The sequence below is a fragment of the Cajanus cajan genome, chromosome 4 (genome assembly GCF_000230855.2).
Source record: "Cajanus cajan strain Asha chromosome 4, NIPB_CcT2T_4, whole genome shotgun sequence".
NCBI classification, from domain to species: Eukaryota; Viridiplantae; Streptophyta; class Magnoliopsida; order Fabales; family Fabaceae; genus Cajanus; species Cajanus cajan.
The window spans coordinates 30,259,990-30,287,730 of NC_138520.1; the positions used below are offsets into that span (position 1 = coordinate 30,259,990).

The 27,741-nt window shown below is 36.5% G+C and overlaps 1 protein-coding gene across 3 annotated transcripts; it reads left to right on the forward strand.

The window, feature by feature from the left end:
• The first annotated feature begins 59 nt into the window (after positions 1-59).
• Positions 60-25,906, forward strand: LOC109810279 (protein ACTIVITY OF BC1 COMPLEX KINASE 3, chloroplastic). 3 transcript variants are annotated; one of them, XM_083072449.1, is made up of 8 exons: positions 60-501; positions 606-833; positions 2,016-2,351; positions 2,620-3,175; positions 3,500-3,686; positions 3,767-4,133; positions 5,347-5,502; positions 25,708-25,906. In XM_083072449.1, the coding sequence occupies exons 1-7, from the start codon at positions 193-195 to the stop codon at positions 5,464-5,466; spliced, it is 2,103 nt and encodes a 700-aa protein (XP_082928575.1). In that variant the 5' UTR covers positions 60-192; the 3' UTR covers positions 5,467-5,502; positions 25,708-25,906. The 3 variants fall into 3 exon arrangements, with proteins under 3 accessions (XP_082928575.1, XP_029129587.1, XP_020229290.1); XM_029273754.2 differs by lacking the exon at positions 25,708-25,906 and adding an exon at positions 6,694-13,641; XM_020373701.3 differs by lacking the exon at positions 25,708-25,906 and adding an exon at positions 14,272-14,519 and having other exon boundaries at positions 61-501.
• Positions 25,907-27,741: the final 1,835 nt, after the last annotated feature.

The following is a 27,741-nucleotide window of genomic DNA, read 5'->3' on the forward strand; positions in this document are numbered from 1 at the left end:
TATTTGCGTACACAAAAAAAATTGCGTCCCCAAAATCAAATGGTCCAAATGCAATTTCGTGTACCCTTCTCTCATTACTCGTTTGACTCATTTTCTATTGGTCCAAAACAAAAGGGAAAAAAAAAAAACAAAGAGAAAAACACTCGGATTTGGCTTTCATAAGAAAATAAAAGTTGACAATCAAACCGCGCCATGGCAACAACGGTGGCACAACCGTGTCCTTCATGGACACGCGGTTCCATTCCTCTGTCGATGCGCATCTCACGACGTCGTTTCAGCGGCAGAACCGCACTCACTCGCTTCACCCCACATGCTGCTTTGGTCCAAGCAGTGCCTTCACCTTCGTCGGGCAGAGAAAGAGATAGCTCCTCCATTCAGGTTGTGACCTTGTCACGTGCCAATGACCTTCAGGCGGAGGCCAGAGCCATGGCACGTGCCGCCAATGCCACTCTCTACGACCCCCAACTCATTGCCTCCAACTATGGCTCCCAACCCGTCAAGGTCTTCCCTTTCACCCTTTTTTCGACACCCTTTTGGAAGTTCTTTTGTGGGTATGGCTTGGTTTGGTTTGGTTTGGTTTGGTTGATCCTTTTTCTTTGTGGTAGGTGGTGCGAAGGACCCTTCAGATTGTGCTTGCGTTGGGTTCATTTGGGCTGAAGCTATTGTTGGATCAAAGGAATGGAGTGCTTGATAAGAATAGAAGAGTTCGTGCAGCTGAGCTTAAGGATATATTCACGAAGCTGGGACCCACTTTTGTGAAATTGGGACAGGGATTGTCCACCAGGCCTGATATATGCCCGCCAGAGTATTTGGAGGAGCTTTCTGAGCTTCAAGTGTGGTGTTCTCTCCCCTTTGACTCCTTTTCATTCAAAATGACTACTTTGTTAATAGATGGTTACTGAAGCTTTTATAAAATGAAAAGATTCTAGAGCATGTTTCAGTCTTTCAGACTTGATCAGCTTAGCATAATAACATTAGGGGTTGTTTGGAGAAACAACTTGAGTAAGGTCCTGTTTGGATAAATTTGCTATGAATACTCGTAAAAGAAGATAATAAGTAAAATTAGGACATGTTTGGGTAAACTTCTCCGGAAATACTTCTTGGAGAGAAAAATAGGGAAAGAAAAATGAAATAAACTTCTCTACAAGCTGAAATTAGCTAATGCATAAACTAATTTGTAGAAGCTCTCCTATTAGCTTATCCAAAATTTTATTTTTAACTCATGCGTAAACTAATTTTAGCTTATGGAAAAATTATTTCAATTTTCTTTCCTTTTTCTTTGTCTTAGAAGTGCTTTTAACAAAGCTTATCCAAATAGGCCCTTAATGAAGCTTCTTTTATAAGTTAAAATCAACTTATGGATCTTAACTTTCAGAGAAGTTAAATGAGAGAGTTTTAATGAAGTTAAAAGGTCCAAGTTATTTTCAACTTACGAGAGAAGTTTAATTCATTTTACCTTCTTACTTATTGAGAAATTTATCTAAACAAGACTTCAAGTATTTGTTCAAGTATAGCTTATCGAAGTTAAGTATTCATTAAGATAAGCCGTGTTTGGATAGACATCTCAACAAGTGTAAAGAATGGAACTTTGATGACTTTTATTAAAGGTAATTTGTTGGAAAATTATTTTGAGGTGATTTTGCAAAGGTTTATTTTCATATGTTTCGGCTTCTAGCTTACAGAAATAAGAACAAACAGCTTATGTGGGTGTCAAAAGTTGTTTCAATAAGCTGTGCACAAATAAGCTGAAAATACGTCCATCCAAGTGGAGGCTAAGTGAGAAATTTGATTGGTTAAATGATTGATATCAATGTGTAGCATAGCACACTCTTTGCTACTTTTTGTGTATGATATATGGGTTCTTCTCGGACATGAACATAGTTAATACAATGTGGAAATCTATTCCTTGATGTAGTATAGCATGGTATATGCCCTTTGTTATAAATTTTGCTATGAAGATTTGCATTGAGGAATTAAAAACAAGGGTAATTTTGATAGTTTATATACTTTTCCAGGATGGTCTGCCTACATTTCCTGATGATGAGGCCTTTGCTTGCATTGAGAAGGAATTAGGACTATCTCTTGAGTCCATCTTCTCTTCTTTATCACCATCACCAATAGCAGCAGCCAGTTTGGGACAAGTTTATAAAGCTCAGTTGAAGTATTCTGGGAAACTTGTTGCTGTGAAGGTGCAACGCCCTGGTATTGAGGAAGCTATTGGATTGGACTTCTACCTGATAAGGGGTCTTGGGTTTTTCATTAATAAATATGTTGACATAATCACCAGTGATGTTGTCGCACTTATTGATGAATTTGCACGTAGAGTTTTTCAGGAGCTCAACTATGTGCAGGTTAGTTCTTCAATCATTACCATACTTGGTATTTTTATAAAATGTTTTCATTTTTAATTGGTTTTTTCAAGCAAATTTTTTAAAAAGACCAAATACTGAATCCTTTGGATAATGACTAATGTCGAGACAAAAGGCTTGAATATGATGAATATTGTATCTTTCTTTGTTTATAATTATGGATTTCTTTTAAACAAAATAAAGCTACTATTTATAAATTATATAAGGTTTTTTTTCAGGATTGAATGTAAATTTTGACAGGTTCCTGCAGGAGGGACAAAATGCTAGGAGGTTCAAAACATTGTATGCTGACAAGGAAGATATCTGTGTCCCTGACGTTTTCTGGGATTATACCAGTGCCAAAGTACTAACAATGGAGTGGGTTGATGGAGTCAAACTAAATGAGCAAGAAGCAATTGAGAGACAAGGATTAAAAGTCTTGGATCTGGTGAACACAGGCATACAGTGCAGCCTCAGACAGCTACTTGAATATGGATATTTTCATGCAGATCCACATCCTGGGAACCTTTTAGCAACACCTGAGGGAAAGCTTGCTTTTCTTGATTTTGGGATGATGAGTGAGACTCCAGAAGAAGCAAGATCTGCCATAATTGGTCATGTTGTTCACTTGGTTAACCGGGACTACGAAGCTATGGCTCGTGACTACTATGCTCTTGATTTCCTGTCACCCGATGTTGACGTGTCACCCATTGTACCAGCACTGCGAGACTTTTTTGATGATGCGCTTAATTATACTGTGAGTGAACTTAACTTCAAGACACTAGTGGATGGGCTGGGAAACGTTTTGTATCAATTTCCATTTAATGGTGAGATTACAGAATGTTTTTTTTTTATTGACTTCTCATTTTCATCTTGTACTTTCTTTTATAATGATTGATGAGTCATTTCAGCATGGGATAGATACACACTTTAAAAAGCAACGATGATAACAGTAATCATATTCTACCTGTAACAGACATAATAAAACATTTAACTATATGTCTCACAACTTTAATTTTGAATGGTTGAGGAGTGAGTGTACTTGTCTATGTCTATAAATATTTTGTAATTTGTAGTTACTTATACCTGCCATTTGTTAGAGAGTCTGATGGTTTGGATTTGTTTCCCTTTATTTCATCTTCTTTTGGCAGTCCCGGCATATTATGCTTTAATATTGAGGTCTCTCACTGTTTTAGAAGGTTTAGCACTTTATGCTGATCCCAATTTTAAGGTTCTTGCGGCATCATACCCATATTTTGCCAAGCGGCTCTTAACAGATCCAAACCCATATCTAAGAGATGCACTTATTGAGTTGCTTTTCCAGGATGGGAGGTTCAGGTATACATTCCACTATCTAAAGTCCATAGAATATTGTTGAGTAAGTTTACTTGAATATACATTGATCTAGTCTAGTGCAGGTGGGGTAGACTTGAAAACCTGCTAGTCCAGGGGAGAATGGACAGAGATTTCTCAGCTAAAGAGGCTTTACAACCTGTCTTGAAGGTATTATTGAGTCCAGATGGTGAAGAACTCAGGATTCTAGTGATTAAAGAAGCTGTTCGTGTAACTGAAGCTTTTACTCTTAGCACAATCTCTGATACATACAAGTCAGTTCCCGATTTTATGAGGATTATTGTTTCCAATGGCAATGCAAATGGGCCGATTATAACGTCAGAAGCTGAAATGCAAAACATGATAGAGCTTAGAGATCAAGTATTCAGGATATGGGGACTTTTGCGATCCTCTAATGATTTTGATCCAGATCTCTTACTACCTATACTACAGGTAAGATTCACTTTTTCTGCATTATTGTATTTCTATAGACTATGATCTCTTGTGTGTTTTCCTTTTCTTTTTGTCACTTGCAAAACATGTAAATAGGGTGACAATAGCTATTCACTATCAAGTGTATTTATAGTAATTAGAATAATGATATCTTTGTATTTATTGTGGTTCTGGCACACAAATGTATGATATAGATCTGCTGCGAATGACACAGATTTGGTCATGTATCTTGTTTTGCAGTGTAACTAATAATCTTTTTCTTTTAGACATATACTAGTTAAGTGGTTAGCAGTATAATTCATAATGATGACTTATATCAATATATACAATAGATTTGGATGCAATCCACACAACTTCTTAACGATTTAATGAAATTTGACAATTGTTGTTTGTTGGACATATTCTAATGTAATTTTGTAACTATTGTTCTTTAATATAATGAACGATTTGTGGAACATTAGAACCATCATACTTAATTTATCTTTGCATTTCCTTGAGAGGGAGACTTAAACAACTACAGAGATATTCAGCAGGTGTTAATTTCATAATTTAACGGATATCTTCATGTAACAAAATGTAGCACAGCCACAAATATGACACTTGACAAACAACTTTTGTGTAATAATGATATGACTCAAGTCAAGTACGATACAACTCTAATACAAATATATTGCAAGTTGTAAGCCGTACAGTAACACGAAAGAGTAACATCAAAGATATATTTGAGATAGAAAAATAAATGCTAACATGACTATATGAGAGATTGTGTAAGCATTATTAGTTTATTACATAGTCATTCCTAGCACTAATCGTAAAACAGGAATCAAACATAGATATCTGTGTTTCAAAAGCCAGCATTAGTCATTGTTGATGCAATAAAAGTAATGGACATTGAAGGTTGCAGACAAGGATTATCCTATGGTGTCTGAATATCTAGAATGCATGTCAGATACCAATACACCACTTATAAAGTGGCTACACTTATTAAGTGATAGTCATTATGAAGTCTGGTCTTGAAACATTGGAATGGATAGTATTAATTTAGAAAAGAAATAAATGTTTAAACTAAAGTTAAACGAAACAATTTTAATTATTTAGTTGATGTAAATTTAAAAATTATTTATTTGGTATTTTTACTTTCGGTTTCAAATATTTGTATTCAATTTTTTTGTTAGTTTAAATTTTATAGAAACTCCTGTTTGCTGATGAACAGGTTCTTCAGCAACCTGAGGCACGCAGACTTGGGGAGCGTGTTATGGGTGGGATCACTCAACGTCTTGCAGCTCGCTTTCTGCAACAAGTACTTCGAGTTCCAACACCATCTTCCCTGTAGATTTGTGTCATTGTCAACAGATGTAGTCTAGATAAGGCATGCATATTATTTATATATTTCTTTGTTCTTGAATATAATTTGATTGTTCATCTATCCAATAATTTAGTGATTGTTGATTTAGTTCACTTCTTTCTTACAATACCGAAACATGGCAAAATGAGCTTGCAGGAAAAATAAAAAAGTTTGATTTATGGTGTTATATCATATCTGCTGTACTGAATGTTCACTCTGCTAGGGATCTATTTGCAAGAGTGAGAATAAGTGCAGGGTATTCTAGGTGTAATAAAAGTAACACCTGAGAGCAATGTTCAGGAAGGCTTTCAGGAACTTCACAGGAAAAGTGATAGTGTAAATCTTTGGGTTTCTTGTAGTCTAGTAGGCTGAATTTACTTAAAAGCTATGTTACATGTTAATAACCATTAGACCGCTTAACATGAATTGGAATTCCATAATTAGTTTTTAATTTTAATGGAGTCTTTCAATAAAGGAAGCAACTTAGGAATTTTTAGTTAAACTTTTACCAGTGAAATGTGTCTAATATTACCCTCTCCCCCTATAATGCTTTCTCATTCAGAGGCTAAATTGTAATACTAGGAAAACATTAATGGTGGAAAACCTTTTGGAGATAGCTAATAGAACTGATGTGTGGACCACAGCTAAACAAAACATCAAAACTAATTATAAAGCAGGAAGTCTGTTTTTGTGATAGAAACCTAGGACCTAATTCTGGTTATGAGCAAGGATTGGATCAGATGTTGAACTTTTACCCAAAGAGGCCCATCATATGGAATATTCTAGGAGTAAGAAAGTGAGTCCAGGGTAGAGATAGAATTAGTGCTGAGTTGGCCAAAAGTTAGCACATATGCGGGGGGGAATTCTGTTAGAGGAGATTCTGTTAAAATCATGTTGTTAACAGGTCAGTAGGGGAATACGGAGACATTTATGCTGATTGTATTGAATTACACAGGAGAGTCTCTCTCTGGATAGGAGCCATGGGCTATGGTTGTTTTTTCACTTGCTGTAACAATTCTGTTTGCTTCTTTTATAGAATCATACTTCTATACCCGAATCCTTTCTGGGATTTCTATCATTTTGTTATTTGCTTCTCATAGTTATAGATGGTTATTTAAATTTATGAACTTTCATATATTATTAAATTTTATTTTCTCATCATGCCTTTTTATTTGTATAGAAATCGTCTTACTCTTGTTATGTGCTTCTCACAAGGTTGTCACTAAGGTTATACGGCGGATGGCGGCAAGGACCTTTAAGTGCCATACTACCATGGTGGTCTATGGCAGTCTATGGCGGACATCATGGCTGTCAAAAAATAAATAAATAAATATAATATGATGCAAATATAGAAAAATAACAAACACATATATTAAAACCAACAACATAACAATCTAAAATTCATGGGATTCATAATCTAGTGATAGTCATCATAAAAAAACATATATTCTTAACCAACAAAAGGATTAAATAGCCATCAAAACAAAGAATCAATGTTAAAAAACAGCAAAACACAATGACAATTCCTAAAACTATTTTGTTTAATCCTCCTCATCCTTATCATTGTCTGCATAATTAATTTTCACATGATGATGTTGCTCATTTAAAAATCCTTCAACTTCTTCTCCATCTAAATGTATGAAATTAGCATTTGGCACTAATTCCTCGTCCTCACTATGAGAGAAAGAGTTGAGAGAATTTTAGTAGAATGTATTATTGATGAAAACAAAAGATAGTGATACCCGTGAGGTATCACTTACATATATAGATCTAACAAACTAACCAACTTGATGAGTTGGCAACTCTTAACAGAAAATAGAAAAATATACTTGATCAATACAGTAAATAATAAAAGTATTTATTATCCTATTCTCTTCTCTAATAAACCCCCCACAAGCTCAAGGGGGATGAAACATAGTAGATGGATCAACAACATTGAGCTTGGATCGTAGAAACATAAATCTTTTGGGCGACAGCGCCTTGGTCAAAACATCTGCATATTGATGCTAAGCAGGGATATGCGAAACAACAAGAGCTTTACTGAGTACTTTTTTCGAACAAAAAAGATATCAAGTTCCATATGCTTAGATCTTGAGTGTAAAAATGGATTGTGAGACAATGCTACTGTGCTCGGATTATCACAGAGCAGTATAGGAGTATTTAGGTGAACTTTCAATTCCTTTAGAAGGGGTTGAATCCACAAGACTTCTGTTACTGCTTGAGCTAAAGCTCTATATTCAGCTTCGATGCTTGACCTTGCAACAAGCAACTGTTTCTTGGACCACCAAGACACCAGGTTAGGACCAAGATAAATGCAGACTGCTGAAGTAGACCTCCTATCATTAGGATCAGTCGCCCAATCAGCATCAGTAAAGGCAGTGAGGTTGAAGGAAGTAGTATAACTAGCAGGGGTAAACACCAGTCCATGTCCAACAGTTCATTTGAGATACCTGAGTATCCTTTTAACAACTTTCCAATGTTCCTCCATTGGAGAGCACATAAATTGACTCACCTTATTAACACTAAAGGCAATCTCAGACCGTGTAATTGTGGCATATTGCAAGGCACCAACTACGGCCTATACAAAGTTGGATCATCAAACAAGGTACCCTCCTTAGCAAGCTGTTGACCACCAATCATAGGTGTAGATATACCCTTAGAGTCTTCCATTTTTAGCTTGGTAAGATCAGTAATGTACTTGACTTGAGACAACAGTAACCTCCCGTTAGAGAGTGATTTGACTTCAATGCCCAAGAAGTAATCTAAGGTACCAAGGTCTTTGAGAGAAAAAATTTCATTGAGCTGATCAATTAATTTTTGCAATAAGGAGGGAGAATTGCTAGTGAGGATAATGTCATCCACATAGACAACCATGTAAACAGTAGCAGTTGGAGTAGAGAAAATAAATAGGCTAGGATCACACTTGCTTTTGCTGAACCCAAGCATAAGCAAGACAGATGTTAATCTGTCAAACCAGGCACGAGGAGCCTGTTTGAGGCCATAAAGGGATTTCTGCAGTTTGTAGACAAGATGTTTGTTTCCAGGTTCAATGAAGCCAGGAGGCTGAGACATATAGATGTCCTCTTCAAGCATTCCATTAAAAAATGCATTATTGATGTCAAGCTGTCGAAGTGGCCACTGAAAAGAAATTGCAAGAGAGAGAACAATCCGGATGGTGACAGGTTTAACAACAGGAGAAAAAGTTTCAAAAGAATCAAGACCAGGTTGTGATGAAAGCCCTTGGCAACAAGCCTGGCCTTGTACTTATTAATAGAGCCATTAGGATTTTCTTTAATACGGAAAACCCATCTGCATCCAATGGATTTTCTGCCAGAGGGTAATTCAACTAATGTCCATGTTTTGTTGTCATGTAAGGCCTTGATTTCAGCTTGCATGGCAGCAAGCCAATTAGGATCAGTGAGAGCAATTTTAACTGTCTTTGGTTCAGCATTGGAAAGCAAGAGTGTGGGATTAATTATGGGTTGAATAATTCCATTTTTGGAACGCGTGGTCATGGGATGAACATTAGGAGGTCTGGCAGATGGTAAATTCGAAGAAGAGGCAACTGTAGTAGAGGATAGATGTTGAGACAAAGTTGGAGGGGTAGTGGAGGTGTTAGCAGGTGTAGGAGAGGAAGAGTGAAGAAAATTGGATTCTAAGGAGCCAGAGCTAGAAGAAGGATCAGGTTGTATTAGGGTAAAAGAAGATGGGTTGTGAGAACAAACAAGAGAAGGAATTGTAGAAACATAGGTGGCAAGGGTAGAAGCATTGGATTTTGTAGTGAAAAGATCATTATAGGGAAATCGGCCTTCATTGAATACAACATCCTTGCTGATATAGATTCTGCCAGACCTACTTAAACATTTGTAAGCCTTATGGCTAGGTGAGTATCCCAAAAATAGACACTCCTCTGATCGGGGTTGAATCTTGTGTTGATTGTAGGGTCTAAGTAATGGAAAACAGGAACAGCCAAAAACCTTTACAAATTTATAATTAGGGTCCTTGTTGTGAATCAGCTTGTAGGGTGACTGATAACCAACTGATGAGGAGGGCAGTCTATTGATTAAGTAGGTGGCAGTCAAGAAGGCATGATCCCAAAATTTTAGTGGTGAGGATGCATGGTGAATCATTGCCAAACCAAGTTCAACCACATGTCTATGTCTCCGTTCAACCATGCCATTTTGATGATGAGCACAGGGACAAGTAAGTCTGTGAATAATGCCTTCTTGTTGTAGAAACGGGATTAAGGTACGAAATTCACCACCACCATCAGTTTGAACTGACTTGAGAGGAGTTTGAAACTGTTTCTCAGCTAGAGCTTTGAAATTCAGAAAATTTGAAGAACATCTGATTTTCTACGAAGGAGATAAATCCACATATATATGGTACAAGCGTCAACACATGTTAAAAAGTACAAATATCCACAACTAGATTCTAATTATGCAGGTCCGCAGACATCTTGAAAAACGAGTTCAAGTGGTTTGGAATAAACAGTAGTTGAAGATTGAGAAGGAATTCTATGAGATTTGGCAATACAACATGAATCACAAAAGTCAAAAATTTTATTAATAGCCGGAATATGAATATTACAAGTTTGTAAGGCTTTAGTTAGTGCATCATGAAGTGGATGCCCTAACCGTAAATGCCAATATTTATAGGTATTGGAAACAACATTGGTACATTTTTTGGAAAGAAAAATACAAGGTTCAGATTTAAGGAAAGCTGAATTCTTCTCGCTGTAGACGTTGTTAGATTCATTCTTTGCTAGAGTTGGGTGAAAATGATAGAGACCATCTTCACCAAGTTTTCCTTCAAGAAGAGTCTTGTTCAAATCCTGTGATTTGACAAAATAGAAATGAGAATAGAACACAAAATAGACATTGTTTTCTTTAGCAAATTTAGAGACACTGATTAAATTTTTGGTTAAGGTGGGAACAAGTAATAGGTCTTTTAGAGACAAAATTTTGGACGGATGAATAGGGGACCGAAACATATTAGAACCTATTGAGGCAATAGATGTACCTTGGCTATTGGCCATGACAATGTGCTCTGCTCCTATAAATTGAGCACTCTGCAAGAGATGTTGAGGATCAGGGGTGGCATGATGAGAAGCACCAGAGTCCAGAATCCATGCTGTAACAGTGTTTAGGGTTGGAGCAGCATGTTGAGCAGAGGATACAGCACCCGGATGACCTTGCTGGTTAGACGATGATGCAGGAAAAGTGAACCCAGGAGGTGGAAGACCAAAACCAAGAAAAGTGGTCCCAAGAGAGCCACCCAAGGCATAAGCAGGCCACGAGACAGGACCTGAATGTCCAAGCATGTTGGCAGATCCATAATGGGGAACAATTCTAGTGTTAGAGAGAAAAACAAAACCAGGTCCAGGATTCTAAGACACATACCCATGCTGAGGGCTGAGACCAAAGGTGGGGTAAGAGGCAAACATTGAATTGAAGGGTAGTCCAAAACTGCCTAAGGATAAGCCACTAGAACGCTGTTAACACGTGGAAGCCTCATGTCCACGTTTATGACAGATTTGGCATTGAACAGGAGGACCACGATTTTGTCCGCCACGAGCACCACCACGGCCACGTCCTCCATCGCGATTCTGTCCAGAGAAATTATTGAAGCCACCTTGAGATTGAGACGGGAGATTCTGAAATGTATTAGGCTGAGGATTTGACATTTGTGGCTGCTGAAATGCCAAATTTACATTTGGAATTCCATTTGGAATAGAGGCAGTTTGGGCAAGGTTGCTTGATAAGGGTTCTTGAATTACTACAACCTTTGCTTGTTCAAGTCTTGCTTCCTGAGCAAGAATCATGGTCTCAAGTTCGGCGAGAGAAAGAATATCATCTCGACTGACAAAGGCAGTGACTGTAGAAACCAGGGAGTCATATTCAGGTGGGAGACCACCAATAATACTCTCAGCGTGTTCGCGGGTTGAAATAGGGCGAAGCAAGGGTTTCAATGATAGTGCTGATGTGAAGCAAATATTTTGAACACGCTCTTGTTCCTTTCTTGATAGTGCGAAGTTCAAGTCGAAGTTGTGTCACTTTGATTTTGGTGAGGGATTGAAAATGTTGAAAGACCAGATCCCAAATTTGATACGAGTGACGGCAAGAGACAACACGAGCCTGAATCGATTTAGAAAGTGTTGTTAGGAGCCAGGAAAATAGCAGCAAGTCCTTGCGATCCCAGGCAGTATATGCGGGATTGATATCATTGGCATCACGATCCTTAGCAGTAAGAAATTTTAGTGGAATCTTTGGATTGATGACAAATCTTTCAAGATCATGGGCGCGAATCATAGCAGTGACCTGTTGTTGCCAGGTCATGAAGTTCATCTCATCCAATTTGCATGTGACAGTTTGGGAAAATGTGTGTGAAACAGAATTGTTAGAATTTGCAGAAGCGGAGGCCATTGGAGCAAGATTGGGTTAGAGACAAGAAGTAGCGGAAAAATTGTCAAGAGCAAGAAAAAGAGAGACAACGGGAAAAAGAAAAATCTCAACAAGTCACGCAGAACGAGCGCGAACAAAAAAACAGAAACGGCAATGTGCACGCAATCACAGGACGAGGCGAAGGCGACGCGATCGGAAATGGAAAACGAACAGAGACAAGTCACGCAAGAAGAGCAAAAGCGAAAAAGGAATCCCAGATCTCACCGTGCTCACGATGATACCATATGAGAGAAAGAGTTGAGAGAATTTCAGTAGAATGTATTATTGATGAAAACAAAAGATAGTGATACCTGTGAGGTATCACTTACATATATAGACCTAGCAAACTAACCAACTTGATGAGTTGGCAACTCTTAACAGAAAACAGAAAAATATACTTGATCGATACAGTAAATAATAAAAGTATTTATTATCCTATTCTCTTCTCTAATACTCACTGCTAGAATTTTTTGATGCCTTAACTTCTTCAACCCTTTTCTCCTTGTTCTTTGAAGCTACTCCTTTGGCTCTTTTAGAAGGATTAGTAGATGTTCCTACTTGCCCCTCTCCACTTGTCCCACTCCTTTTGTGACGCCTAGTGTATTGCGCGTAGAGGGAGAGGGAGAGAATTGCACAGGGAGTAGAATCTCGTGCAGAGGGAGAAACGGAGAAGAATCGTGTGCGCCATGGTGGTTGCGTAGGAGGTGGCGGCGGCAGAATATGTTAGAGGAGGCACGTTGTTGACGTTGCATGGAGGAGAAAATGTTTCAGAACTTTAGGGTTAAGGTTTCGCTGTGAACCTATTCAGGAAAATGGAAAAAAAATGGAATGCCTAAATTCGGAAAAAAAACCTCGGGTCCAAACCCGGAAAAATGAAGAAAAAAAAAGCCCAAAACAGGCACCATGACTGTCGTAAACTGCCACACCATTACCGCCATAACAGCCGTCATATGCAAAATGGCAGACCCACACCTTATAGAGGCCAAACGGCCATAACAGAATGCGGCCGCCGCCGCCATACCGTTATGGCGCCATTATGGTGCTACCATAACCGCCATTTAACAATGCTGACTTCTCATAGTCATGGATGGTTATTTAAATTTATGAACTTTCATATATTATTAAATTTTATTTTCTCATCATGCCTTGTTATTTGCATAGAAATCGTCTTACTCTTGTTTTTTACTTAGATGTTGTGTCAGATAATTTTAACAAGGTTGTTTAATTGCAAAACAAGTTGTTCTTCAGATTTATGCTGTCATCATTTTCTGATTTAGTCCTATGTTGCTTGGGAAAGAGAACGGCGCATCTCTCTCTCTCCACTTCAAGACATGAATTGCCAAATCACATTTTCTTTTATGCAGTGTTTTTAAATACTTCAACTTTAGAATTGAAAAGAATTCACTTGGGAAAATTGTTTATGATAGAATCCAAGATGAGATAAGAGGCCCACGGAGGGCATATAGACCCACGATCAGGAAAGTCTATACTAGGAGGAATAGAAGAGTTAGTGGCTGAGTTGGCAGAGAGAGAAAAATGAATGAGGAGGGGAATCAAGGCTCTGCCACCTTTACTAGTATTAATTTATATCCATATATATATATATATATATAAAAAAAGGGTTTATTTTTTCCTAAAAAGGTTTATTATTTCCTTTATCGTTCTTTATTTATTATTTCCTTTATCGTTTTTCATCTTTTCTTTCCTTTCTGGTATCAGTTTTTACTGGTATCAGAGCAACAAAGATCTGGCCACTAAAAGAGATTTAGAAATGGAGTGCCAAGTAGTGGAGGAGAGGATGATATTTTGTTATGTGTACTGAGCAGTCGATCTCTATAAGAGCTGTGCTGTGTGGCAGAAGGGGTTCATTCTTTCTGCAAACTCATGTCTCATCTAATATTCAGTGATTTTTACTCTTTAAAACTGTTTGATTATATTGCTGGTTTGGATTTGGGTTGTATCAATTTACAAGTCCTATCAAAAGTATTTGGAAATCATGAAATATTAAACATAAGATGATTTGTTACTGAAATGAATTCTTATAACTAACAAAATCATGAACAAATTGATAAAAGAATTCGCATACAAGGAATTTAAACGGTTAGATATTTAAAGATAAATATTCAAACCCCAGAATATTTTAGTTATGAAGTGTTGGGCTGCTGTCTCTAGTCATAAACTTGATAGATTAGTTTTATGGTACTCTTTGTTTGTTAAGATCTCATTAGTGGTTTTTATAGTATAATTTGCACTGACAGTTTAGTTCATTTTTGATTGAATGGGATCATGTCATACTATGATATCGGCCCTTCTTGCTGTAGCTTATATTATTTTGTTTCTTTTCTGCCAGGTTATTATGAACAGGGAATAGAGGATTTACATTCTTATAAATCCAAAAAAATGGTTGATTTTTCCAAAATTGTTTGATTAAGTTGTTTGTTTTGGAGCCTCTAATTTGCAAAAAACTGTATATATATATATATATATATATATATATATATATGTACTCAGTATTATTGATGCTACAAGCATCATAATCAGCATCATCAGATAACAATAATGTAATAGTGTCCATTGAAAACGCATTCCTCTTGCTCATCTTGTTTCTTTCTTTTTAGTGACAGTATTCTGTTATTCGGGTTATGATAGCATCTCGTTTATTCTGTTAACAGTTTATGTAAAAATAATAACTTTAGATACATGATTACTGATACGCAGTCTAGATGACACAGCTAGGGATTTATTAGTCTATGTAATTTTCCAAATCCCCTATGTGCATATATCATAGTTAGTACATTAAATGAAGTTAGGAACAACTATATATTATCTTCACATTCAAAATTTCATTTCTTCTAGGCTTGTTCTGGGTAAATTTGTCAGTTTTATATAGCTTGTGTATTTGCTTTTAAATTTCACAAGCGTATGTGACTGTCAAAAAAATAGTCAATCAGACAATATCATGAATCATAATTCTAACTTTGTCAAATGACCATAGTTTTGGTGGCTACACATCTTTCCGGGGCAACGTGGCCTTTGTTTTACCTGGGCATTTGCCACGTTGAATGGAGAGACACCGAGGGTTTGGCCCAAGTATTGGTCTCCTCTTCTCATCTGTTCCTACTTTGAACCTTGTTATTGGAACCACCTCATTTAATTTGCTCCAGTGATGCAAAAGTCACCGAGTGGAAATTCATAGATTTAAACGGAAGACAAATTAGGATTAAAGAAGTTTTCCGTAATATGGTTTTCTTCTAATACATTTTTTTTAATATTATTATGATGATGATTGTTTTTAGAAAGTTTAATTATAACGTTAAAGAACCATTAGTCTATCTGTGGTGAAGGATCGGAGTAGTATGAACGATGTTTTATGTTCGAATCTGATTGTTATTGATAAAAAAAAGTTGGAAGTTAAGCAACTGAGAGCATCGAGAGAAAAAAAGGCTATTATCCATGCTTACATGGATAATCCATAATCCATAATATAAGTAATTTAAAGGAACACAAATAAAATGTTTTTATACGTGTCACTTCAAGGGCAATTTCCCAAATCTTGAACTATTTCAACATCATGCCAATAAAGGAAATGAAAGAAAGAAAAATTATTAAAAAATACAAACACTACATACAACTAAACAAATACTCATCAACAAATTTGTGGCCTACCTTTACTTGCCCCCATCATGGAAGGTCTTTTATACATGGGTCAAACCCTTGGTGTCTCTCCATTCCTTTAAAATGGTGGAAAGGAGAAGAGAGTGGTGTGTCACTCTTCTAGGAAGATAACGGAGAAAATTCTTCAAGAAGAGAGCTAAGAGTTTTTGAGAGAGAACTTTAAAAATCAATTTCATACAAGAATTCAATTTATAGAATTTGGTAACTTATGATGCAAGTCAAGCTAATCATGATTACTTGTAACATAGGTTAAATTAACTTGTACATAAGATTACTAACTCTAGTTATAATTTGGAATTTGAATTTCCCTTTTAAAAATGTCATTATCTTAAATCTAGAAGAGTCAATAAAAGCATGTCATATGGAAAGGTACAAGAAGTGTGACTCATGTTAACATCATAGGTCTAGAAGAACTAATAGGGGCTTGTCACATGGCAAGGTACGAAAAGTGTGACTAGGTGTGACACATGTGACTTGTTGGAGTTAAATGGCTATGAGAACTCCTTGTCCACATAGTGGACGTCCAATATGATGGACCACACATCCAATCATGTTTTCGCGGTCCATTTAAGCTCAATAAGCACATATCTCATTTTCTAGTTATACCTTCTAAAAATAAAAATAACAAGGAAATAAATTTCTATACTAATTGTAGACACCAGTTTTTGGCTAGGGCACAAAAATAAAGACTTGGAAGCTCCTAAGTTACAAAGGAGTGACCATAGAAGACTCTGAGGAAGCAATAAACGTCCAAGATGAATAAAGAAGGGGTCATCGCATACCCCAGACTAGATTTTCCTACTCCTTCCTGATCCAACCATTGAGATAGAGGAAAAATATCGCAGGAGGAAAAAAAACAACCTATAGAAGACTAAGGAATGGAAAAAAAAAACTGAACAAATAATATACAAAACTTTTAAGATTAGTTATAAAAGAATTGATCTTAAAAGTGATATACAAGATCAATTCTTTTAATACTCAATCTTAAAAGTTGTGTCAGACATATCTTTTAAGATCGATCATAAAATAACCGATCTTAAATATACTTTTAAGATAGGTTAAAATTTAACCAATCTTATAAGTACCATAAGTATGAATGAGACGTTCCACTCCTTCCACCTTCAAACCCTGGAAATCGTATCCCCTTTAACTAAAACCTACATATGGTAGCACTAACCATTCACCCTCTCAGTCTCCACTCCCCCCAACCCCTCCTACCCTTGCCCCTTTTACTCCTACCTCACACACCACTACGACCATATCTATTTCATCGTCAACCTCAAAGACGAGTGATTTGTCGTCTTCCTTCTCTTCTACATCTCCCTTCACTTCCCCGCCCTCTCCCACTTTAATGATGAATTCCTCCTCATCGAGGGTACCTTCCACCTCCCTCACTAGCTCAACCCCAACAACTCCTTTCACCGCCTTTTCCTACGTAATGTAACCCTATGTATCGTCCCCCAACCCCTTCCTCCTTGATTGCCTCACCCTTATTGTTGATTCCCAATCCCTCACCTCCCAACCAATCCAACGTGTCATCCAAAGTCACATCAAGGACTAACTCAATTACGCATGAAAAAACATGCACATAGTTAGCGTTAGAGTTTTGGTTTCTGTTGCACATGATCTTAAGCATGAGTTGTGGTTAATCTCCCTCGCGGTTGAGGGATTTTATGATAGGGACATTGATAACGATGCCAAACATTATCAAATAAAACTAATTTCCCCTAGAAATTTCGTAATATAGGGAACCTAGGTCAGAATCCATAATCACAAACCATAGAACACAAATTTTGCCTCGCAAGTTAGCTAGGGGATTTTTATCAAACACTGATGGCTTTCTCCTTCCATGATTGATGTAGAGTGTGAAGGGGGAAGACCTTGCCCTTGATCTAGGCTCACAAAAGGGTAGACAAAAGGTGACTTATGATGGGAAAAGGAAAATGGGCGTGAAGTAGGTTTAGGGTGGCGGAAATGTTTAGGTGAAGGGTGTTTGGTTGCTCAAGGTTGGCTCACTCCAAGTATAGGTGGAGGCCACTCTAGGGTTTCACTCTCCAAGGGTGGAGAATGAAGGAGGCTAGCCGAAGTTAACCTAGTGACTAAGGAAGAGATGTTGAGGCATAAAAGCTCACTCAATATCATATATCCAAAGTATTTACAAGTGGTGGGGTGTTGGGTATTTATAGGAGGGGAGGCATCTAGGGTTGCATTTGGAGCAATGCATGACCGAAATTCACAAGGCAAATGCACTCCAAATGAAATGCCAAATGAACCCTAGATGCTACTTGGTGGCCAAGGATGGAATCTAAGGGGTTAGATTGGCTATTTCTAGGTGCATGATAAGTCCATGCAACCTTTGCCCTCCACTTGGGCCTAAGCCTTTCTAACACCAAAAATAGGTCCAATGCTCACCAAAAATGCGTCACCTCCTCATGTAACACCCTAGCCCAAAATTAAAACCCTAATCATCTAAAGCACCCCATAATACAAGGGTAAAATGGGAAATACAAAGAAAATAAATCCTATGACTAAAATACCCCAAAATACAAGGGTAAAATTGGAATAAAGCAATAAATTCTATACTACTCAAATTGGCCATAGCCATGAACCATGTGATGGGTCTCACATGAAGTGATGTACCAAGGATGGTCCTCCATCATACCCTCCTTCTTGAGAAGGATTTGACCTCAAATCTTTAAGCTCTGCCATTCCATTGATCCTTCAAAAAAAATGTGAAACCACAATTAGGGAAGTAAAAAAATACTAAAACTTTAGCGATGCAATCCTTAAGTACACAATTTGTTGAATGAAGGTGCTAGGGAAAGGAGAGAGTCAAAGAGGTATCACCATTTAAATTATTGGCCCCATGCAATTCATTCACCAAATCATCTATCTTAGGGATTGGGTGCCTTGTATGCAATGATGGCTTTTAAAAAGGTGCTCATCCTCCATTGCCATCTTTCTTTGGCACCAAAAGAAGGAGGATGGCACAAGGGTTAAGGTTCTTTTGAACCTAGCCCTTTGTCTTCAAAGGAAAAATTCTTTTTTTCTTTTCTTTTCTTTTTGTTTTTGTTTTTGCTTTTCTCTTCATCATCTTTCTTAGCCTTTAGTTTGAGTTGGTCCTCATTCACTTGAGAGAGTGATAGAGGACACCACACAAACTTCTTACCTAAGTGTTGGAAACTTATTTTATTGGTGAGGCCATCATGGATTATGTGCTTGTCAAATTGGCATGGCCTCCCAAGCAAGACATGACTAACCTCTAATGGCACTATGTCACACAAAACATCTTCTTTATAGTTGCCAATAGAGATTGGTATGCTTACTTGTTGGTTAACTACAACACCTCTCTCCTCATTGATCCATTGCATTCTATAAGGTTTAGGATGAGGTTTTGTAGTCAAGGCTAACTTATCAACCAATCTAGTACTACAACAATTTGAAGTAGACCCACTATCTACAATGAGAAAACAAGTATTTTCTAGAATTTTGCATTTTGTTTGAAATAGGTTCTCTCTTTGAGATTGTTCAATGTCACTAGGTTGATTGTTAAGAAGCCTTCTAACCAATAGTAAGTCTCCTTCACAAGGTAAAATTTCTTCCTCGGAGTCTATGGCTTCTTCTTCACTACTAGAGGAAGATGAAGTAGCTTCATCAAGGCTACTATAGTGATCTTGGGCTTTTAAAACCATGGTTTTCTTTGTAGGAAATTGAGAAGCAATATGTCCTCTTCCAAGACACTTAAAGCACTTGATTTCACTTGACTTAGACTCTTTGGAAGGTGCTTTAAAAGATGAATTTTCTTTTTCTTTTTCTTTTTCTTTTTCTTCTTTGGGATAAGGTAGGGAAGAGTGGCCCTCCTTCTTAAAACTCTTGGAATAAGAGGGAGTGGAGTCTTTTCGAAAAGGTTTTCTTGTAAGTTGATGCTCCACTCTTGAGCAAAGTTGAACAAGTTCATTCAAATCCCTATAAGGTAGAAGTTCAACTTTGTCTCTTATCTCAAGATTAAGACCACTTTGAAATCTAGAGATTGTGGTCCTCTCTTCCTCCCTAATCCCAGCCCTCATCATTAGCAACTCCATAGATTGCCTATATTCTTCCACACTAGAGGACCCTTGTTTCAATCTTTGTAGCTTGTCCATAAGCTCTCGGTCATAGTATGGAGGAATATGCCTCCTTCTTAAGGCACTACGGAGCTCATTCCAATATTGGATTGGAGGCTCATGGTTTATTCTCCTTTCTTTTTTAAGGAGGTCCACCAATACATAGCATGCCCTTGGAAGCTAAGGGTTGCTAAAGAAACCTTCCTATCTTCACTCACTCCATGGCAAGAGAAAAGTTGTTCCACTTTCATTTCCCAATCTAGATAATTTTCAACATTATCTTTGCCATGAAATGGGGGAAGAGTGATGTTGGGTTCCCTATTGGAAGACTCCTTATTTCTATGATACCTTGGGGGTCTTTGATAGTAATCATCATTGTGATGACTACTAAAGAAGATATCACTTGGAGGTTGGGTATGATGCCCTTCCTCCTCATGAAAACTTGAATGCACATGCCCCTTACCTCTTGAGGGTTGAGGAGAAGTGACTCTTGGTCTTGAACCACTAGCCTCTCCTCCCACAACTAGTCTTTCAAGCAATCTTTTTATTTCTTCATTATTTCTTTCAAACTCCTTTTCTTTTTTTCTTAATTCTTCCTCTCTTTTTATATTTTCCTCTTCTTTTTTTCTTAGGTACTCTTTCAATTCCCTAAGTTCATCCCTAACACTAGACCTAGTACTACGAGAATTATGACCATGGACACTAGAATGATCACTCATCTTTGATCCAAAAAGGTTTTCACAAAGTTGTTTTCAAAAAGGGTTTGAAATGGTTTTCACAAAGAGTGAGTGATAAAAGGTTTTCACAAAAAGGGTTTTCAAGGTGCAAGATAGGTAGGAAAAGGCCTAAGTGTACAAAGTGAACTTTCAAGGGGAGGTGGACTACAAAGAATCACTTAATAACCAAGCCCTATCAAGTAAAAATCACTAAGACTTTTCTACTTTTCTTACAAAACAATTTGGCACAAAAATAAAGTGTGTGTGTGCACGTTACCCCTAGTAGGCAAATAGCAAGCCTTCTAAACGGATTTGAAGACAAAGATAAAAGCCTAAACAATTATACTACCAAAAGCTATAAAGCATGCAAAAGAAAAGCACTTAAAACATATTCTAGTCGAGGTCCTAGGTGAAGGTTTTCAAATCACCTTCAAACTACACGAAGCTAAACCAAAATGAAGAGGTTTAGGAATGGCCAAATTACAAATCAAAGGAAAGAAACCAAGGCCCAAAAACACACTAGGCCGAGAAGAAGAAAAATTAAGCAAAATTATGAAAAAAACACAAGTCTAAGTCTTCAAACTCCTCCACTTGGGTTCCTTCACAAAGAGCAAACTTGTTAGTCCTCTCCAAGTGTTTGATTACTCCTTTTAGTGTAGTGAAATCCCTCCAAAGGCTAGGTTTGGATTCGGTTCACTCCTCCACTCAAATCCACCAAAGGTGTGCTAGTTTGCTAGGAGAAGTTCTTCAACTACAAGTAAAATGAAACCAACCCAAAGAGCAAGAGTCCAAGAAATAAAACTGAAAAAGCACAATTAGGAAGGCTAAACTCAAGGAGAATTGATGGAGACAAAACAAAAGAGGCCAAAGAAAGACAAACTAAAAATTAAGACTCAATCAAAAAAAAGGAAGCACACAAAAGATTAATCCTAGAAAGGCACTAGAGTGGATTAGTGTTTATGCTCACTTGATTAAGTCTTTTAGTGATTCGGTCCAGCCAATATTAAGGTCTCAACAATGGTCCAAAAATGTCACAAGTCCAACTCCAAATGCTTAGGTAAAGGGTTCAAGTCCACAAGTCTAGCAACAAGTCCTTTTTGGTCCAATTTTATTTTGATACTTTTTCTTCTTTTGTTCTATTTTTCACGTCAATTTCTTTTATGCTTCTTGGGTCCAATTTCTTTTCTTTAATGTTCAGCCCATTGTTGCTTAGGTTTTGCACTTGTGGGTGGTGAAAATTAGGTCAAATTTTAGGAGAAGAGATGAAGACAAGTGGCGTGATTTTAGAGGTGTGTAAGGTATCTTTTGAGTGGAAAAAGATTTGTACTATCTAGTACAAGTTGTTTGCACAAAATTTTTCAGCACACCTCTTAGATTCTTTTAGGGTTTCTTTAGGCATATAAAGATGACCAAATCAAGTGAGAATGCAAGGAGAGTGGGCGGTTATGCATGTGCAAGGAAATGTTTACACATGGAAATCAAAAATCACATAGAACATGCTAGGACTAGGTAGCATGCATGAATGACTCCTAAAAAGAAAGCTATATGACACGCCCACTATGTCATGCAATATGGCATATTTTTTTGTTCATGTAATCATGCAAAGTGTTTGGCACATACATGAAATTTATGTAGACAAAATATAGGAAACAAAAATGACAAAACTTTAGGTGGATTCAAAAATCAAAAAGCATGTTCATGGCATGTTCATATGAGACTCAACCAAAAATTTAGAAAAGCATGGCAATAACCTAACAATGGAAACCTAAAAAAAATGGCAAGGAAGGCTCACAAGGAACAAGGTGTGAACCCAAAACTATTCGGCCACACAAAGAAACAAGGAGGCAAGAAATGACCGAATAGAAAAAGACAACAAGAAGACAAGAAGGACTAGATTTTACCCTTGATGAACATGGCTCTTGATACCACTTGATGGCTTCCTCCTTCCATGATTGATGTAGAGTGTGAAGGGGGAAGACCTTGCCCTTGATCTAGGCTCACAAAAGGGTACACAAAAGGTGACTTATGATGGGAAAAGGAAAATGGGCGTGAAGTAGGTTTAGGGTGGCGGAAATGTTTAGGTGAAGGGTGTTTGGTTGCTCAAGGTTGGGTCACTCCAAGTATAGGTGGAGGCCACTCTAGGGTTTCACTCTCCAAGGGTGGAGAATGAAGGAGGCTAGCCGAAGTTAACCTAGTGACTAAGGAAGAGATGTTGAGGCATAAAAGCTCACTCAATATCATATATCCAAAGTATTTACAAGTGGTGGGGTGTTGGGTATTTATAGGAGGGGAGGCATCTAAGGTTGCATTTGGAGCAATGCATGGCCGAAATTCACAAGGCAAATGCACTCCAAATGAAATGCCAAATGAACCCTAGATGCTACTTGGTGGCCAAGGATGGAATCTAAGGGGTTAGATTGGCTATTTCTAGGTGCATGATAAGTCCATGCAACCTTTGCCCTCCACTTGGGCCTAAGCCTTTCTAACACCAAAAATAGGTCCAATGCTCACCAAAAATGTGTCACCTCCTCATGTAACACCCTAGCCCAAAATTAAAACCCTAATCATCTAAAGCACCCCATAATACAAGGGTAAAATGGGAAATACAAAGAAAATAAATCCCATGACTAAAATACCCCAAAATACAAGGGTAAAATTGGAATAAAGCAATAAATTCTATACTACTCAAATTGGCCATAGCCATGAACCATGTGATGGGTCTCACATGAAGTGAAGTACCAAGGATGGTCCTCCATCAAACACTTTATGTGCAAAAATTATAAATTGAAAATTAAACTCAAGAATAACGAATTTGAGAATCCAATCAGATAAAACATTGATTCAAGTTTTGATTATTGGAGTAATGAAAAAAATATAATTTGAATTCCAACATTTAATATTTAATTCAAATTAAAAAAACGAAGAACATAATCGTGTTCTATGAAGACAAATTTGTTTTGTATTGTTCCACTCTGAAGTGAATCAAATTTGGTGTTCTAAAATTAATTTGAATAAATTATGTTATTCAATTAAAACAAAATTTGTAATCATGAATTTAATTCAAAATTAATTGAAGAATAGAGAAGATGAAAGGAATTCAGATTTAAGGAGATTTTACCGCATATAATCGAAAACTTGAATCGATTAAGAGAACTTAGCTCCACATCTCCATGATTGTCCATGCACAAATCTATTTGGAAAAAAGATGAAGAGTCTCGGCCAAACTAAAGAGGAACTTGTGAGAGAGAAGAGAAGATGTAACATCCTGAATTTTTTACTAATATAATGGTTTAATTATTATTTATTTTTATATTTATTGGGAATATTTTCTTATAATTGTTTTAATCCATTAAATGGGTTTTATAGAATATTTTAGAGGTTTTTAATAATTATAAGTATTTTAATTAAATAATAAATATTTATGAAAATTATTTTGTGTAATATTTATTAGAGAATTATGTATTCTTATGATTTATTATTATAATAAGTATTTGGAAAAAAATTATGTGTTTTATTGTAATTATTTATATATTTTATTTTAATTATAATTGTGTTGGAAGAAATAGACATATTTTATATATTATATATTTGTTAATTAGTAAATATTGTATTTTATTATAATTATTTGGATTGGAAGAAATATGTTTATTAGATATATTTTTTAATTATAAGTTTTAATATTTGAGAGAAAGAAAAAGATAATCATGGTTAAAATATTTTTATTAAATGGTTAAAGAGAGGTTAGGTTTTTAAGAGAGAGAAATAGAGCAAATCAAATTTTAGGTTTTCGTTTTTCATGTACGCGCTTTAGAGCTTAGAGAACCTGAAAGAGGAGGAAACCACCCCTGAGTTGATCGATCATCTTTTTCTACTCAACAAGGTAAGGGGGGAGTGAGAAACCTCGCTCTGAGTGTGGGAATGTATGTTGGGTAGTGGGATTGGTCCCTAATCTTGTGATTGTTGTATGCTCATGTATGAGGGATTTTCCCCAGTTGTGTCTGTTTCATCTGTTGTTCTTCTTGTATGTAATTAATTATATGAATTACTTGAATGAATGATTAATTTCAGTTTTAGAATTGTAATTGTATGATTTGAGATCTCTATGGGTTTCTATGGGAAACCCTATGGGAATACATTGGGAGTTATATGAGAAGATTGTTTGAAGATGTAATTGTATCAGTAAATTGTATTGTTTTGAATGTTTATTGCATGATTTAGAATGTTTTTACCGATTGTATGAAGAGATTAATGATTTGGATACAAAATGTGAAAAATCGCAAATCTACAGAGTTCTGATCATAGAAACCACGCTAAGCGTCATTTTTGGCACTAAGTGTCAAGGTGACAAAAAGCTGATAATGTTGTCTGTGATCCTTAGGCTAAGCGTGAGCCTGAGGCTTAGCGTGGCTTAACCGGAGAGTTAAAATTACTCTCTAGTAGCTTTGCGCTGAGCGCCCAATCTAGGGTTACGCGCCAGTTGCTCTGTTATGCTTCTTTCCTTCTTTGTTTGATGAATTCTATTGGTGCAATATGAAATTATGAATCATGTGTTACTTTTCTTTGGTGATCTATGATATGCAATGATGTGAATTTCTTGTGTTATTCAATGTCATCCTTCAATGAATGTAATTAAGGAGTATGTGATGTGATAAAAATTGATATGGTGGAATGACATGATAATGTTATATGATAATGAGACATGAAAATGCATAGTGTCTTGATTTACATGCATCATTTACATAAATGTTTTTAAGGGTACGATATGGAATACACTGCTAGGGAAGGCCCCCTCTTGTGTAAAAGCTTGGGGATTAGTCCATGGGGATAACTCGGTTTGTAAGTCTCAATCTCACCCATTGTGTGCATGGGATGCATCTCGCGTGGCTTAGCTATCCTAACTAGACCCTAGTAGTATGTCCTTCTAGTGAAAGTGTGCAGAGGGTGTGACCCGACATGTACTCCTAGACTACTCTACATGTGTTGCTAGCGCAATGCACCATGTGATGTGCTACTGGTGCCACATGCATGATAATATGTAGTTTGTGTCCATTATATGTGCATTTTAACATTATATGTTTGTTGATTTACGTCATGGATGAGTGATGTGTGATACTGTTGTTAATCTATCTATGCTATATATATATATATATATATATATATATATGTGTGTGTGTGTGTGTGTGTGCCTTGTTTGTATTTGGCTATCTGGTGTGTATTCCTACATCGTGAGCCAGAGTGAGATGTTTCTCACTCCCTTTTCTTTTATGTTGTTTTCCTTTGGTTGTTATACAGGTAATCATCACCATGAGGCTGAGGATGTTAGTGATGAAGCTTAGGCTTCAATGTTGGGCTTTGCTTTGATAGGACATGTGACATCGGGGCTTAAATATGATTAGATTAGGATGTTATTTCTATTAAATTATTTTGAAAATCTTAGCTTTATTTCTTTTATAAATTTCATTGATTATGTTATTTGTTTAAGTTATGGATATGGTGCTCTCTATCTGAACACGTTTGGTACTTTAATAATGAAAGATTAAGTTACTCAGATTTTATTAATTACATGTTTAGGGTATGCGGGGTAGAGGGTGTCACCACTACTACAGGATGTATTATCTACATCGGTTGTGCGAGGTAATCTACATCGATTCTAAAATCGATGTAAAATAGAGCAACTTGGAAATACAAGCACTTTTACATCAGTTTCAAAATTGATGTAGTGTACAAATCTACATCGGTTGTTAGTAAAACCGATGTAGATTTCAACACAAATCTACATCAGTTCTACTAACAACCACCGATGTAGATTTGTACACAAATCTACATCTGTTTTATTGACAACCGATGTAGATTGCAATTTTTTTATAAAAAAAACTTCATTTATTTTTTTAGATTCTTTCTAATTACCTGTAATAAACATATATATATATATATATATATATATATATATATAAATCTCAAACATAAATTATATGGTGCACTATTCTACTCAATTGTGTTGCTTAAGTAGAGTGGATATATATACAATTTAACTTGTTTAATAAATCAAAAAACTTGACAAGATAGAAAAAATGACTTGTTGGAGTAAAAAATTAGGATCAACAAAAATTACATATTCTTAGTCTCATTGTGTAGGATCAACAAGATTAACCCAAATGTTTTCTTAAGGAGAATTATTAAAAAGAAAAAAAATGCAGAATAATGACAATATATAAATAATATGACACTAATATTATATGATTGTGTCTCTATTTATAAAGGAATAGTGACATATCATTCTCTTATAAATTAATCTTCATAATTTTTATAAAAGAAACACTGAACAATATTTGTTATTTCAAAAATAAATATTTAATTCTTTTATTTAATAAATAGAAGGGTTATAACAGCAAAACTGTTGTAAAAGTATTTATCAGAAAATATTACTGAATGTCCTGTTTTTCATAATTCTTCCTAAATAAAATGGACAACTGTAAGGTATACAAGTTTAAAGTTGACAACATAATCAAAATAGACACAAAATTGATAAAAGACAAAAGACATTATAAATTAGCTCAACCTTTGCTCAGCTGATTTTTATTTATTCAAATGACTGTAACCCTTGATGGGTTCCTTCTCCATGAAATGACGTAGAGATGAAGGAGAGGAAGCCTTGCCCTTGATCTAGGTTCAACAAGGAAGACAAAATGGAGACTTTATGGTGGGAAGAATGAAGATGGCCGAAAAAGGGAGGTGTTGGGCGTAAGCTTTTGGGGATGGTGTTTGGTGATTTAGGTTGGCTCACTCCAAGGTAGGTGGAGGCCACTCTTGTCGCCACCGGCCCGAAACGGGGCTTTCGGCATTCGCGAAGGATGGTTGGACTCTTTTGTTTGTTTAAAATATGGATTGCTAGAATGACTTATTCTCAAACTGAGACCTCGTCAAACGAGCAATTTTATTAAAATGGTTCACCAATCCATATTAATCCCAAGCGGGACCCTCCATGGATTAGTGGTTTTCGCAAAAGGAGGGTTCTTTGGAGTCGCCACCAATGTTTTACTCAAAACATTGGAAAAAGGGATAAGGCAATCGATTCAAAAATCGACTTCGGCCATTACAACCAGAGTCGGGTAAGGGAGTCGGTTACGCGTGGGGAAGGTGTTAGCACCCCACAGCGCCCCTTTCGGGTTCCCTATGACAGATTATTTCTAAAATAATAGCGTAAAATTACTAAATTACCCCTATTTATTCTAAGCAATTATAAATTAACTATCTACATGATGACAGTTTAAATATGCACACAGAAAGCAGTAAAAGGAAGGATTTAAGAAGAAACCTTTGAAGCGT